Source organism: Triturus cristatus, chromosome 6, assembly GCF_964204655.1.
Source record: "Triturus cristatus chromosome 6, aTriCri1.1, whole genome shotgun sequence".
In the NCBI taxonomy this organism is placed as follows: Eukaryota; Metazoa; Chordata; class Amphibia; order Caudata; family Salamandridae; genus Triturus; species Triturus cristatus.
The window spans coordinates 121,334,148-121,346,243 of NC_140589.1; the positions used below are offsets into that span (position 1 = coordinate 121,334,148).

The 12,096-nt window shown below is 47.3% G+C and overlaps 1 protein-coding gene across 1 annotated transcript in view; it reads left to right on the forward strand.

Annotated features, from left to right (window-relative positions):
• Positions 1–11,704: 11,704 nt before the first annotated feature.
• Positions 11,705–12,096, forward strand: part of LOC146816493 (uncharacterized) — a 50,678-nt gene continuing 50,286 nt past the window's right edge. The window contains exon 1 of the mRNA XM_085610345.1: positions 11,705–11,862. Within this exon, the coding sequence (XP_085466471.1) occupies positions 11,803–11,862 (60 nt within the window). The 5' untranslated portion in view covers positions 11,705–11,802. The remainder of the gene's footprint in view (positions 11,863–12,096) is intronic.

The window sequence follows — 12,096 nt, forward strand, 5'->3', positions numbered from 1 at the left end:
AAATACACCTGGTGAGACTGACTGTCACTCTAGCCCGCCAAGGGTTCAATACCCTTTAGATATAGCCCCCACATGATAAAACCTTGCAGTCTCTTCACCGCATTGCCCTCATGATGGATGAGACTGACATCTATCACAACCGAATTTTGGTACTCCACTCCAAGATGGCCTCTGCAATTTGGCACCTATAAATTTCTGAATCCTATCCCAAATATGACCCCCTGAATCCTTTAACCAAAACATTTCCCTTAAGTCGGCCCGGGTAATTGTGATTCAGAACTATGATGGTCCCCTTACAGTTACTGTGGCCCCTGTGATTGTAAACCTGTTCCATCATGGCCGCCATCCATTACCCCTTCATAAGCCATTATGGCTACTCGTTTTGGCCACCCAGGGACAGCTGGCCACGGGTAGGTCCCACATCGGGTACCTCGAAGACTCAGGTAAGTGCTTTAACTGATCATGCTAATGCGTGTTACTTTTCGAACATGCACGCTTTCAAATGCCGACTTCTCCCTAATTTAATGCGACATCTGGCATTACCTAGACGCATCCCTTTCAACGCGCGTTTTGAATTTCTATCATATGCCCTGGATGTACGGTGACTTGGCATTCACAATGGTCCTTTATTACCCCGATAGACAAGCTTTATTTCCAAGGACGCGCGGTGAGAGCCGCTTACAGCTCGCGGTTCATGCCGGCTTTTTCTGTTTAGACCACGCACCTGGAAATGGTGGTGCTACACTTACAGTGAGGCGTGCTTGAGCGCCTTGAGCTGCAAAATCCGCTTTGTTTAAATACGACATGCACCCACAGTGTAGCGCATCTCCAGCAGGAGCCGCTTACGGCTCGAGGTTCACGCCGGCTTTATAGGTCTCGCCTAAGCAGTGCGCATTCGCTGCTCTAGGAGATGACCTTTAGAAATTGGTCAGCTCTTTTCAAGTACTCGTGCTTGTGTTGGCATCCACCTAGAGGGAGCGAGCAGCGTCGCTCGCGCTAATTGAAAACAGATGACCCGCGTGCCGCTGCTCGCTCCCGCAAGGTGGATGCCAGCACGAGTGCTTGAAAACAGCTGTTTGCATTTGCCTGGTTGCCCTCGCTATCCCTTCTCAACTGCTTGTCTTTCCGTCGCTTTGCCGTCGCATTCTCTTCTGAACGTGTTTTAATAAAACTTCTCGCTATCCCTTCTCAACTGCTTGTCTTACCGTCGCTTTCTCTTCTGAACGTGTTTTATTAAAACTCCTCATGAGCTGTTTGCATTTGTCTGCTCTTATGTTTTTCCCACTTCTTGTCTTGCCCTCGCTTTCCCTTCTTAATGTCTTTTATTTAAACTTTACAGGAGCTGTTTGCATTTCTCTGCGGTTACACGCAGCCTGCCACACAGCGCCATCTGTTTCAAATTATCGTGCCCGTGCCTCGCGCTCGCATTAATAGTAAACAGATGGCGGTCGGGCTGGCTGGCCGGGGCACAAGCCCCGTGTGTACACTTCTTGTTGTTCCAGCCACTTATTGGCATCTGCTGAAGTTCTCATCCGACACTAGGCCTCCTATTCACCCTCCTCCCATTATGAGTGCAGTCGCTATACAGGAAACGCGTAGTTCGTAAACCCTGATACGAATGTAAAACGGATGGGAAAAAGTGCACACAGTATATTTGCCAGATTGAAGGAGAACATAGCATAAATCTATGCAATTAAATATAAGAACCCGTTCAAGCTTGAGTTGTGTTTTTGTAGAACTGCATCAGAATAATATTGTCAGTCTTGTGTGCTTCTAAAACCTCCATTGCTCAACTTCATACGTTCTCCCATGATTAGTCTTATAGTGTCATTAACGTGCAGAAACCAGTATTTTTTTTTGTACGTGTGTTTTTTTTTACTCAACAGGCTTCTCATCTGACTGTTTTTCGCAGTGGTCTGCTCACATTCTTCGCACTTTCTTCAGAAGCGCTCTGGCTTTGGTCAACAGTGCTTTGCTGCTGATTTCGGTTTAAGAGGAGGAACGAAGGGTCAGATTTGAGGCGGGCATCTTTCTCAGGCGAAATCCCCACCTTTCACGACGCCGTAAAGTCTTCCAGCCAAGCCCAAGGGCGAAAGGTCGTTTGCAGCGTGAGGTGGCTGGACAGGCTCCTTCTTCCGCAGATGCCGTTAATATAGGAATCACCGCAGAGGGTGGGGTGGCCATTAATGTTCAATGCAATGTGGCGCAAGTAACGTGCTGAGGTATATCTCAATTCAATGTAAAGGCAATTGAAGGACCGGTGCGTTAGGCTGTCGCCGCTGGCGGCCGCTGAAGGTTTTAAACTAGGTTAGTCAGTCGCGGTTCTCTGAAGCAGTAACATGCCTTTTCCTGACGTGAATGGCTCGACAAGGTCTTGTTAGTTGAAGCCCCTGAATGCACACCCAGCAGGCAAGCAATGCCTATAGGGCTCAAAGGGCTTCAGCCACAATCGCCAAACCCCCGGTCGTGTGAGTCAACCCGGGCTGGACAGCTTCCCGGGCATAAACACAGACAGTTTTTGAACTCTATGGACTGGCTGGGCTCGCGTATGTCTTATCGCAGCCTCGCCCGATGTACTTCACAGGTCTTTAAAAGGCCTTTAATTAAGCAGTGTATTTTAAAGTGCATTTTAAGTGCAGCACATACATTAAAAGAGTCGCTTGGCGCTAGAAAAGTGGAGGGTGATGAGAAACAAATCACACCAATCGAACTCTTTTACCATTCCATGTGCAGCTATGATGTGAAGATTTGCCGAAGATGGCACGGTATTCAGCACTTCATCAGTCTATGTGCAATGACATACTCTTTCACTTTCCTGTGGTCCCACAGCAGCAGTTGCACAATTTACTAATAAATCACCTTCCGCTTCCCCTCCCCCCCATCCCGGGTGAATGCACCTGCTCTTGGGCCAAGAAGTACACTGGTTGCAAGACTTATCAACATTTTCAACGCAATTAAACTGCTTTCTCCAGAAGATTTTTCGATTCTGAGAAGACGGAGGGAGCTCGAGCCTGTCCTTACACAGCGCGCTCCTGTTTGCCAAGTCAAGGAACGGTAATTCATAGCTGAAGAGCTTTTAAAAGGTCGTATTACATGTGCCAGTAACCAATTTCACCTTTAAAAAGACGCGGACGACAATTAGCATGTATTAATGCCTCATTATAATATGCATCAGCTTTCAAAATCAGATCAAACATGTTGATCTAAATTGAGTATGATTCGATCTAATGGGTCTTGTCGTACATTTTGTTTTCCTTGCTGTTTTTAATCCTAGCACAAGGCAGCCAGAATAAAAGGAAGTGGTAAACCTTGTAGTTAGTTTTAATTCACTTTATCACTTGCACTGCACCCCTCACAACACTTTTTATCCCACGTTGGGTCTTAGAGAGAAGCCCTCTGAAAACAAAAACATCCCTGAGCTCCTCCCTCGCAGCGAGGGAATTGTAGCCCGTACCATGACTAGGCTTCATGGTGTGAGCAGGATTCCCAATAATGAAGCATGCCACCTCTGGTGGGTGAGGGAATCCGTCCTTTAAAGGGATGCCTTCTTCTTAGTCAGCCTCTTTGCCTTTTTAGGTCGAGGACTACCGGTCTGCCGAAGGCAGAACCGGAAGTCGGAAGATTTAATGTTTTCTAGAGTGGCTATTTAGCCCGCCTCTCTTTTTGCTTCTCCTCCATTGGCTGGCTTCCTAAACGGAGGCCAGCCATTGGAGGAGAGAGCCGTCCCTCCAAATAGGCTCCGTCTTTTTCAGATTCGGGGGCGTGTTCCTTGCTGTTCTTTCCATTTTTTAGCCACGCCCTTTTAGAACAGCAGAAACACGCCCCCGATTCCGAAAAAGTTTCGAAGCTTCGATCCGCCATTTTTTTACTGTCGTCTGCCTGTGACGATCTATCCGTTCGGCGCCGTGTTGTTGTGCTGGTGTCTGTCTCTGAGTGTATCTGACTGTACAAGCTTGACTTTCTGTTAGTCTCCGTGTACGTGCGCACGTGCCTCTGTGCACGCCCGTCTTTCCGCCAGTGCTTCGGTCGGTGTGAGAACGTGGGAGCCCCGCAGGACCGAGCCTCCGTCCCCATTGCCACTGCAGCTGCTGTTATGACTTGGTCCAGGGTCTTGGCTCGCAGACGCCTCTTCCCCTCACAAAAGGAAGGAAGCTAATGAGTTGTGCGCCGAGCAGTGAGCGCCGAAGAATGGAAAGGCCTGGGGCACGTTTCCGTACAGCTAAAGTTACAGAAAGCTGTTCTGCGGAGCAGCGAGTCCAGGCCCGGGACACTCACATACTCGGGTCTATACTTGCAAGCCATGGGGTGTCTCTACTCCGTGCCTCCAGAGGAGCCGGCGGCGGGCAGGTCAGTCGAAAGTTTACACTCGAGTAAAGCGCTGGGACTCGTAGGCGCACTTTGGGAGTTCTCAGCTGCTCCGGACTCGAGTTCTCAGCGGCGTGGGAGGGGGTGAAACTTCTCGTCTCATTTACTTGCCAGCCACGCACCATCTTAGCTTAGCCTTGGCTCTTATCCGCTGTTCCTAACTCTAGGCCCAGAGGGAGGGTGACTGGGCTGCATTCTTTGGGTTTTTAATGTTCCTTCTCCAAGTCTTACATGTTGCAGTGTGTTCTTTCTATCCGACTTCTTGGTGCAAGGGGCGGCTTGCTTTTTCCTCTGTATGTGTGTCCGATCGGACTGCCAGAGTGCTGTTTGGGTTATTACCGGTTAAATCACTGTTTTCAAATGTGAGGCAGAGGCAGCAACTCTATATATGGCACTCTATTTTGCACTTGATACCGCCGCTGCAGTGGTGTACTTGGGAAGCAAGGCAGACACTACAAATCATTTCCGCCTACGTCACTGAGTTGGGAGACGAGGTACAGTGGGACACCCCTTTTAGATGCGACAGGAGGTGCCACAGAACCGGCGTTCACGTGCAACACGTGCTATTTTGCTCCACTGCCCGTTCTCGCTTGCAAGATTTCCATTCGTGTTCCGCGTGCTCCCTTGACCCGTGCCAGTTCTCCGTGCTTCCATTCCCCCCCGCCAGTCTTAAGTGCTTCCTTGTTCCCCCTGCCAGCTATGCGTGCTCCCTTGTTCTTCTGCCAGTCCTGTGTGCTCCATTGTTCACCTGCACGTCCCGTGTGCTTCTGTGATCCACAGACAGTCCTGTGTGTCTTCTATTTACTTCAGTTCTGTGCACTGTCTTTCTCCCCTGTCAAACCTATGTGCTCCCTTGCTCACCTGTCAGCCCCGTGTGCTCTCTTGCTCACCTGTCAGCCCTGTGTGCTCTCTTGTTCATGTCAGTCCCGTGTGCTCTCTTGCTCCCCTGACAGCCCTGTGCGCTCTCTTGCTCCACTGCCAGCCTTGTGTGCTCTCGTGCTCCTCTGTCTGACCCGTGTGCTCTTGTGCTCCTCTGTCCGACCCGTGTGCTCTTGTGCTCCTCTGTCCGACCCGTGTGCTCTCGTGCTCCTCTGTCCGACCCGTGTGCTCTCTTGCTCCCCTGTCCGACCCGTGTGTTCTCTTGCTCCCCTGTCCGACCCGTGTGCTCTCTTGCTCCACTGCCAGCCCCGTGTGCTCTCTTGCTCATGTCAGTCCGGTGTGCTCTCTTGCTCCCCTGACAGACCTGTGCGCTCTCCAATGCTCCCCATCCAACCCTGCGATCTCTTGCTCCACTGCCAGTCCAAGGCGCTCTTGCTCCCCTGTCCGACCCGTGCACTCTCTTGCTCCCCTCTCAGACCTGTGCGCTCTCTTGCACCCCTCTCAGACCTGTGCACTCTCTTGCTTCTCTGTCAGTCCTCTGTGCTCTCTTCCTTCCCTCTCAGACCTATGTGCAGTCTTGCACCCCTCTGACATGTGCGATCTCTTGCTTCCCTGTCAGTACTGTATGCTCTCTTGCTGCCCTCTCAGCCCCATGTGCTCTCTTGCTCCCCTCTCAGACCCGTGTGCTCTCCTGCTCCCCTCTCAGCCCGGTGTGCTCTCTTGTTTCCCTGTCAGTCATGTGTGCTCTCTTGCTCCCCTCTCAGCCCTGTGTCCTTTCTTGCTCCTCTCTCAGCCCTGTGTGCTCTCTTACTCCCCTCTCAGCCCAGTGTGCTCTCTTGTTTCCCTGTCAGTCATGTGTGCTCTCTTGCTCCCCTCTCAGCCCGGTGTGCTCTCTTGCTCCCCTCTCAGCCCGGTGTGCTCTCTTGCTCCCCTCTCAGCTCTGTGTGCTCTCTTGCTCCCCTCTCAGCGCGGTGTGCTCTCTTGTTTCCCTGTCAGTCATGTGTGCTCTCTTGCTACCCTCTCAGCGCGGTGTGCTCTCTTGCTACCCTCTCAGCGCGGTGTGCTCTCTTTTTTCCCTGTCAGTCATGTGTGCTCTCTTGCTCCCCTCTCAGCGCGGTGTGCTCTCTTGTTTCCCTGTCAGTCATGTGTGCTCTCTTGCTCCCCTCTCAGCCCGGTGTGCTCTCTTGCTCCCCTCTCAGCCCGGTGTGCTCTCTTGCTCCCCTCTCAGCTCTGTGTGCTCTCTTGCTCCCCTCTCAGCGCGGTGTGCTCTCTTGTTTCCCTGTCAGTCATGTGTGCTCTCTTGCTACCCTCTCAGCGCGGTGTGCTCTCTTGTTTCCCTGTCAGTCATGTGTGCTCTCTTGCTCCCCTCTCAGCCCGGTGTGCTCTCTTGTTTCCCTGTTAGTCCTGTGCGCTCCATTTCTCCAGTTGACTTACTATCCTTTCGGAAAGTGGCCGCTGGGGTGAGGGCACAAGCTGAAGCAGCCTGGCTCCCAGATTCGCTTCGGGTTGAGGACAAAGACAGGACAACAAGCACTGGCCCATCCCACACAAAAACAAAGGGGCTAGGGGAATCGCTTCCTATGGAGGCATGCATGCCTCAAACTCGGCAACAGGTGATCTCCAGCGCCACTACGCCATCACCTGCTCTTCTCACAGCGGAGGCAGGCGCAGTCTCTTTGACCTCAAACTCACAGCTATATTCTCTAGTGGGCCTGTCATGTAGTAAGTACATCTTTTGTCGCAGTGTTGTTTTCCACAGTTCCATAGTTACCACAGTAACTATCTCTCACTCTAACACACTACTTAAAAACTTCACTCTCTCTATCTCACTACCTCACTCTCTATCACTACATCACTATCTATTTCTATCTCACTATATCACAACACACTCTCTCAAAACTTCACTACATCACTCTCTCACAACTTCACTCTCTTTCTAACTCACTAATTCACTCTCTCTATCTCACTACCTCACTCTCTCTCTCAAATACACTAAGTCACTTACACTCACTCTTTCACTACCTCACTCTATCTCACTACTTCACTACATCACTCTGTTTCTATCTTAATACCTCACAACATCCCTCACTACCTCACTCTCTCTTTCACTACCTCAATCTTTCTCTATCTCACAACATCACTCACTGTTTCTATCTCACTACGTCAGAAAATACCTCTCACTCACTAACTCACTCTTTCACTACCTCACTCTCTATCTACCTCACTCTCTCACTACATAACTCTCTATACATCACTACTCCCCTCTATATCACTATCTCACTACTTCTCTCTAAAAAGATCACTACCTCACTCTCTCACTACCTCACTCTATATCACAACTTCACTCTAACTCACTACATCGCTCACTCTCTATCTCTCTACCTCACTCTTTCTATCTCACTAACTCACTTTCACTGTCTCTTTCACTACCTCTCTCTATCTCACTACATCACAACACCACTCTGCTTACATCTCACTACCTCACAACATCCCTCTCCCTCACTACATCACTGTTTCACTACCTCACTCTCTCACTACATAACTCTCTCTACCTCACTACTCCACTCTAGCTCACTACCTCACTATCTCACTATCTCACAACTTCTCTCTCTCAAACATCACTACCTCACTCTCTAGCTCACAACCTCACAACTTCACTCTCTCTCACACACTACCTCAATCACTCTCTATCTCACTACCTCACTCTTTCTATCTCACTAACTCACTTTCACTCTCTTTCACTACCTCTCTTTCTCTCACTACATCACAACATCACTCTATGCTTATATATCACTACCTCAGAACATCCCTCTCCCTCACTACCTCACTCTTTCACTACCTCACTCTCTCTATCTCACTACCTCACTCTCTATCTCACTACCTCACTCTCTATCTACCTCACTCTCTCACTACCTCACTCTCTATTTCAATACCTCAATCTCTCTATCTCACTCTCTCTCTGCTAATGCAATAGGTATCACATATGCAACAAAAAAAAAGCTAATGCCAATAGAAATGACAATGCCATTTATTTAGAGATACAATAATGATAAAAAAAATAATGAGCAATACCAATAGCTCTACCTATAATATTGCCGAGACCATTGCATTGTAAATGCTTGTTTCTTCTTCTTTCTCTTGACAGACCGAGGGCTTTAGTGTGTTTTGTTTTCCTTATTACATAGTTACCAAGGATACAGTGCTCTAGCCCTAGGTTATGGTTTAACAATTTGAGGCGTTCTGGGAGTTGTAGCACTTTTTTACTTTGCACTGGATTTGCAAAAGTAAAACCTTGGACTGTAGCATTGTGTGATTGGTGACAAGGAATCCTCTGGTAACCCTATTTTAGGGGAGAGAAAGTAAGATGGCATGCATGTATGTGTCATAGGAGTTTTTTGTTTGGGGATTGTGTAAGGGTGATAGGAGGGGCAGGATATCAGGTTTGTTCCTATCTGGAAAGATGTATAGGCAGCGTAGCACATTGGTGCATGGGCGAGTTTGCTTGTTGGGGCAGGGAGCCATATGTGGGGAAGGAAACAAAGTGGGCGGGGTCAGGACAAAAGGTTTACATGTGCAGAGTTCTCAAGTTTGACATTTCAATACCAGAATAGCTCATCCAGTTCAGGTATTTTTATTTGATTTTGGGTCTTGTAGTCCTGGTTAGCCCACTATAAAAGCAAACCTACAAGACCTGTATCTGTAAAATTTAGGAGCTCTGGTATGTGTTTAGAAATGGATAGGATATGAATTAGTAGGTTGCTCTGTGTCATTTGGGAATCTCAGTTTTTAGCCCTTTCCTTTAGGGCAAGAAAACACTGCATTGTGGTAATTGTAGTCTTGGTCTTCAATGAAAGGAAATGGCCTAACAAACCTGCTAAGTGTTAAGGACTGGATACTTGATGCCCTGATGACATGGAGTCAAACTGGAACCATAGGCAATAGGTGTAATTGTGCAAAGTGAGAGAGCACATAAACATGCAAAGATATCACAAAAAAGTTTATTCTGTGCCACAAAATGTTGTATTTTTATGCAGCAAAATTAGTAAATTCATGTTTTAATATCTTAGGGGGTCTGTCAATGGGAGTCCTCCTACAGACCTGATTAGTTGAAGACAGAAGCTGCATTTGATAACGCAGTATTGTTTCACTATTTTTTTTATACTACAAGATTACTTTAGTGAGGGTTTGGTATTAGGTTATTTTAATCATTTCACAAATATAATTTTACGTGTTGTATTTAATTTCATATATTGTTTGACATCACTTCTTATAATGCCATCAAATATGCTAATGAGTTTTTATGCCTAAGAGTTTTCAAAACTTGAGAGCTCTGTAAATGCCATGACATAAATGAGCGACCTTTGTGCGCTGTGACCAATCTTCTTGTGTACACATCTCATCAGCAAACATATCCGTGCAATTCTGTGATCGTTGTGCTGGAATAAGGAGTGCCACATGTGTTGCAGCAACCCTAGACCTCGGAGCAGTTTAGAAAACTAATGGAAAACAATGAGGCCTTTAAATCACTTTTCTTTTCACACATAATTAGGTTTTTTTTTCAAATTCAGTGAATGGTCAATGATAATTGAGAAGATCCAAGAAAGCAACTTTTAACAAACCACTGGACATTTGCTTGCCTTGTATATATAAGTATACATTATGTGGCTTCAACAAGATGGCGTTTGCTAACAAAATTACTCTTGTGATCTCGTCTTATACAGGATGAAAGACTAAGGCATGTGTAAGGCACCAATGTGACAAACAGTTCCTTTTTAAAGTTTCTAAATATTTAAAATAGGCTCATTGTGAAAAGTTATGGCAGGTAAGTTTCAAAAGTAGGGTAAGAAAACAAACCAATTCGTATTTATGTTACGCTTTTGTGCACACATATCCAAGATCACTGTTGCTTATTATTAGTTTCTTTTAATATCTTCTTTTATAATAAAAATTGTCAGAATGTACTCATGTATTTAAGAACATTTAATAATAATGCTTTATTGAACTACATTTGTGATAAAAATGTCTCAGACTACAATCTCATTCACTACCTTCCATCCCACCAACACACAATCTGACTTTAAATTTTTGCTTATTGCTGGACTTGCTCCTTCAGTAACGCAAGGATTTTTTAGAGCCCCCGTAATCTTCGTAAGCTGTAGATGCTGGTAGTACCCATTCACAAAATAGATCCAGTGTCACTGTGCAATGAATAGCTGTCAACTCATCCTCACTTTGTGAAGGTTATCTTTTTACTTCCATTTACCCAACAGACAAAATGTGCCCATAGACTTTAATGAGGTACCCCGCTTTCCAAGCCTTTATCACCCTCCAAAAATATGTTTATTCTCCATTTTCCTTAATAGGGTCACCCTCCTACCAGCATGACTTCACCCGCTTTTTTGTGTCAAGAGGTTGACAAGTATGGAAGTGATGTCTGTCACCCCAGCAGCCATTGCAAAGCAGGTATTTCAGAACACAAAAAGCTCTTAGAGACTACAGGTAATGCTCTTACTGCTCAGGGGCTGGGTTTCACCTCCTAAGCGGTTCATTCTGCAGCTGAAAAAAGCAGCTGAAAGTCAGGCAAATCTATAGCATTGACAACGAATAAAAGCCTCCCTCTGAAACTATCAGGGATGGCAAATATGCGTTTTTTATGCAAAATAGAGGAGTGCACTCCGAGGTGGGGCACAATGTTTATTTATGAGCATCCGTTAATCTCTCCCCGACTCCTAAAGATGACTGCTCCGGTACGTTATCTTTGCAAACGCTTCACCAGGGTTGGATTGGGATCAAAAATTGGCGCAGGCACCCTAAAATAAAGTAGCCCGCATTGCAGATTGCCTCTTTTTAAAAAAACACTATTTCAGAAGGAAGGAAGGGGGTTTCTACTAAAGAGGCAGGTTCTCTTAACTTCACTAAGATTTAAAAAAAAAAAAATGCCGGGACGCTTGGTGATCCGCCTGCTCAAGGCCCCCTGCCCAAGCTCAATCTGCATACATTAATGGGCTGGCTCAGGGAGAGACTGAGGAATTACACCTCCACCTTGTTGGTAAAAGGGAGGTAATAGAGGTCCATCTGCCCCCCACTGGGCCGTGGCGGCATCTGAACTGCACAGACACGGCCCAAATTGGCCACCGCGCTGGCAGAAAAACAAAGCGGGCCACAGCTGGAACTCGAACACCGACCCATCACCCGCTTTACCAATCCGACCGCTGCGCAGCTAGATTCTAGAAAACGCACCGAGCGAGTTTATATGCAGCACATGGGATGCATGCTCATACGTGAAATACTACTCCCTAATCTGCGCAGTGCCTAGCGCGCGAGTGTACGATGGCCAGGGACACTACTCTTTAATGTGTGTGTTCAGCGGAAGCACGTGTGCAGAGTAATACAACGCATGCGCATGGATGGGATACCACTATACTGCGCTCGCGCATCCGTAACCCGCAGATGGAACACTAATACGCATGCGCATTGGCGAAAGACTGTCCCCAAGCTCATGCTCGGTGCAGCTGGAGGCGCAGCCCTACAAAGCGTGCTCACATGTAGCCCGATTCCATGGTTAGCAGGGCATGCTCGGCGGCAGGGAGCGAGTTCAGCTGCAGAGCCAGTGGGCAGGTAAGCAGCGTGTTCTCTCTAGTGCACAAACAAGCAAGGTGTTGGTTGTACTAAGCAAACGCTTCGTGTTTACCCTGTTGCTAAAAAAGGTCCAGTGCGCTCTGTCGGCGCCCGTCAGTGTTTCCTTATTCTTTTGTTTTCAAGTTTGTGTCTCGTCGGCTAGAAACGCACACATATGTGCACTATTCACTTCACAACTTTTATTAACATAGAGCAGCAGACAATGTGGGCAAT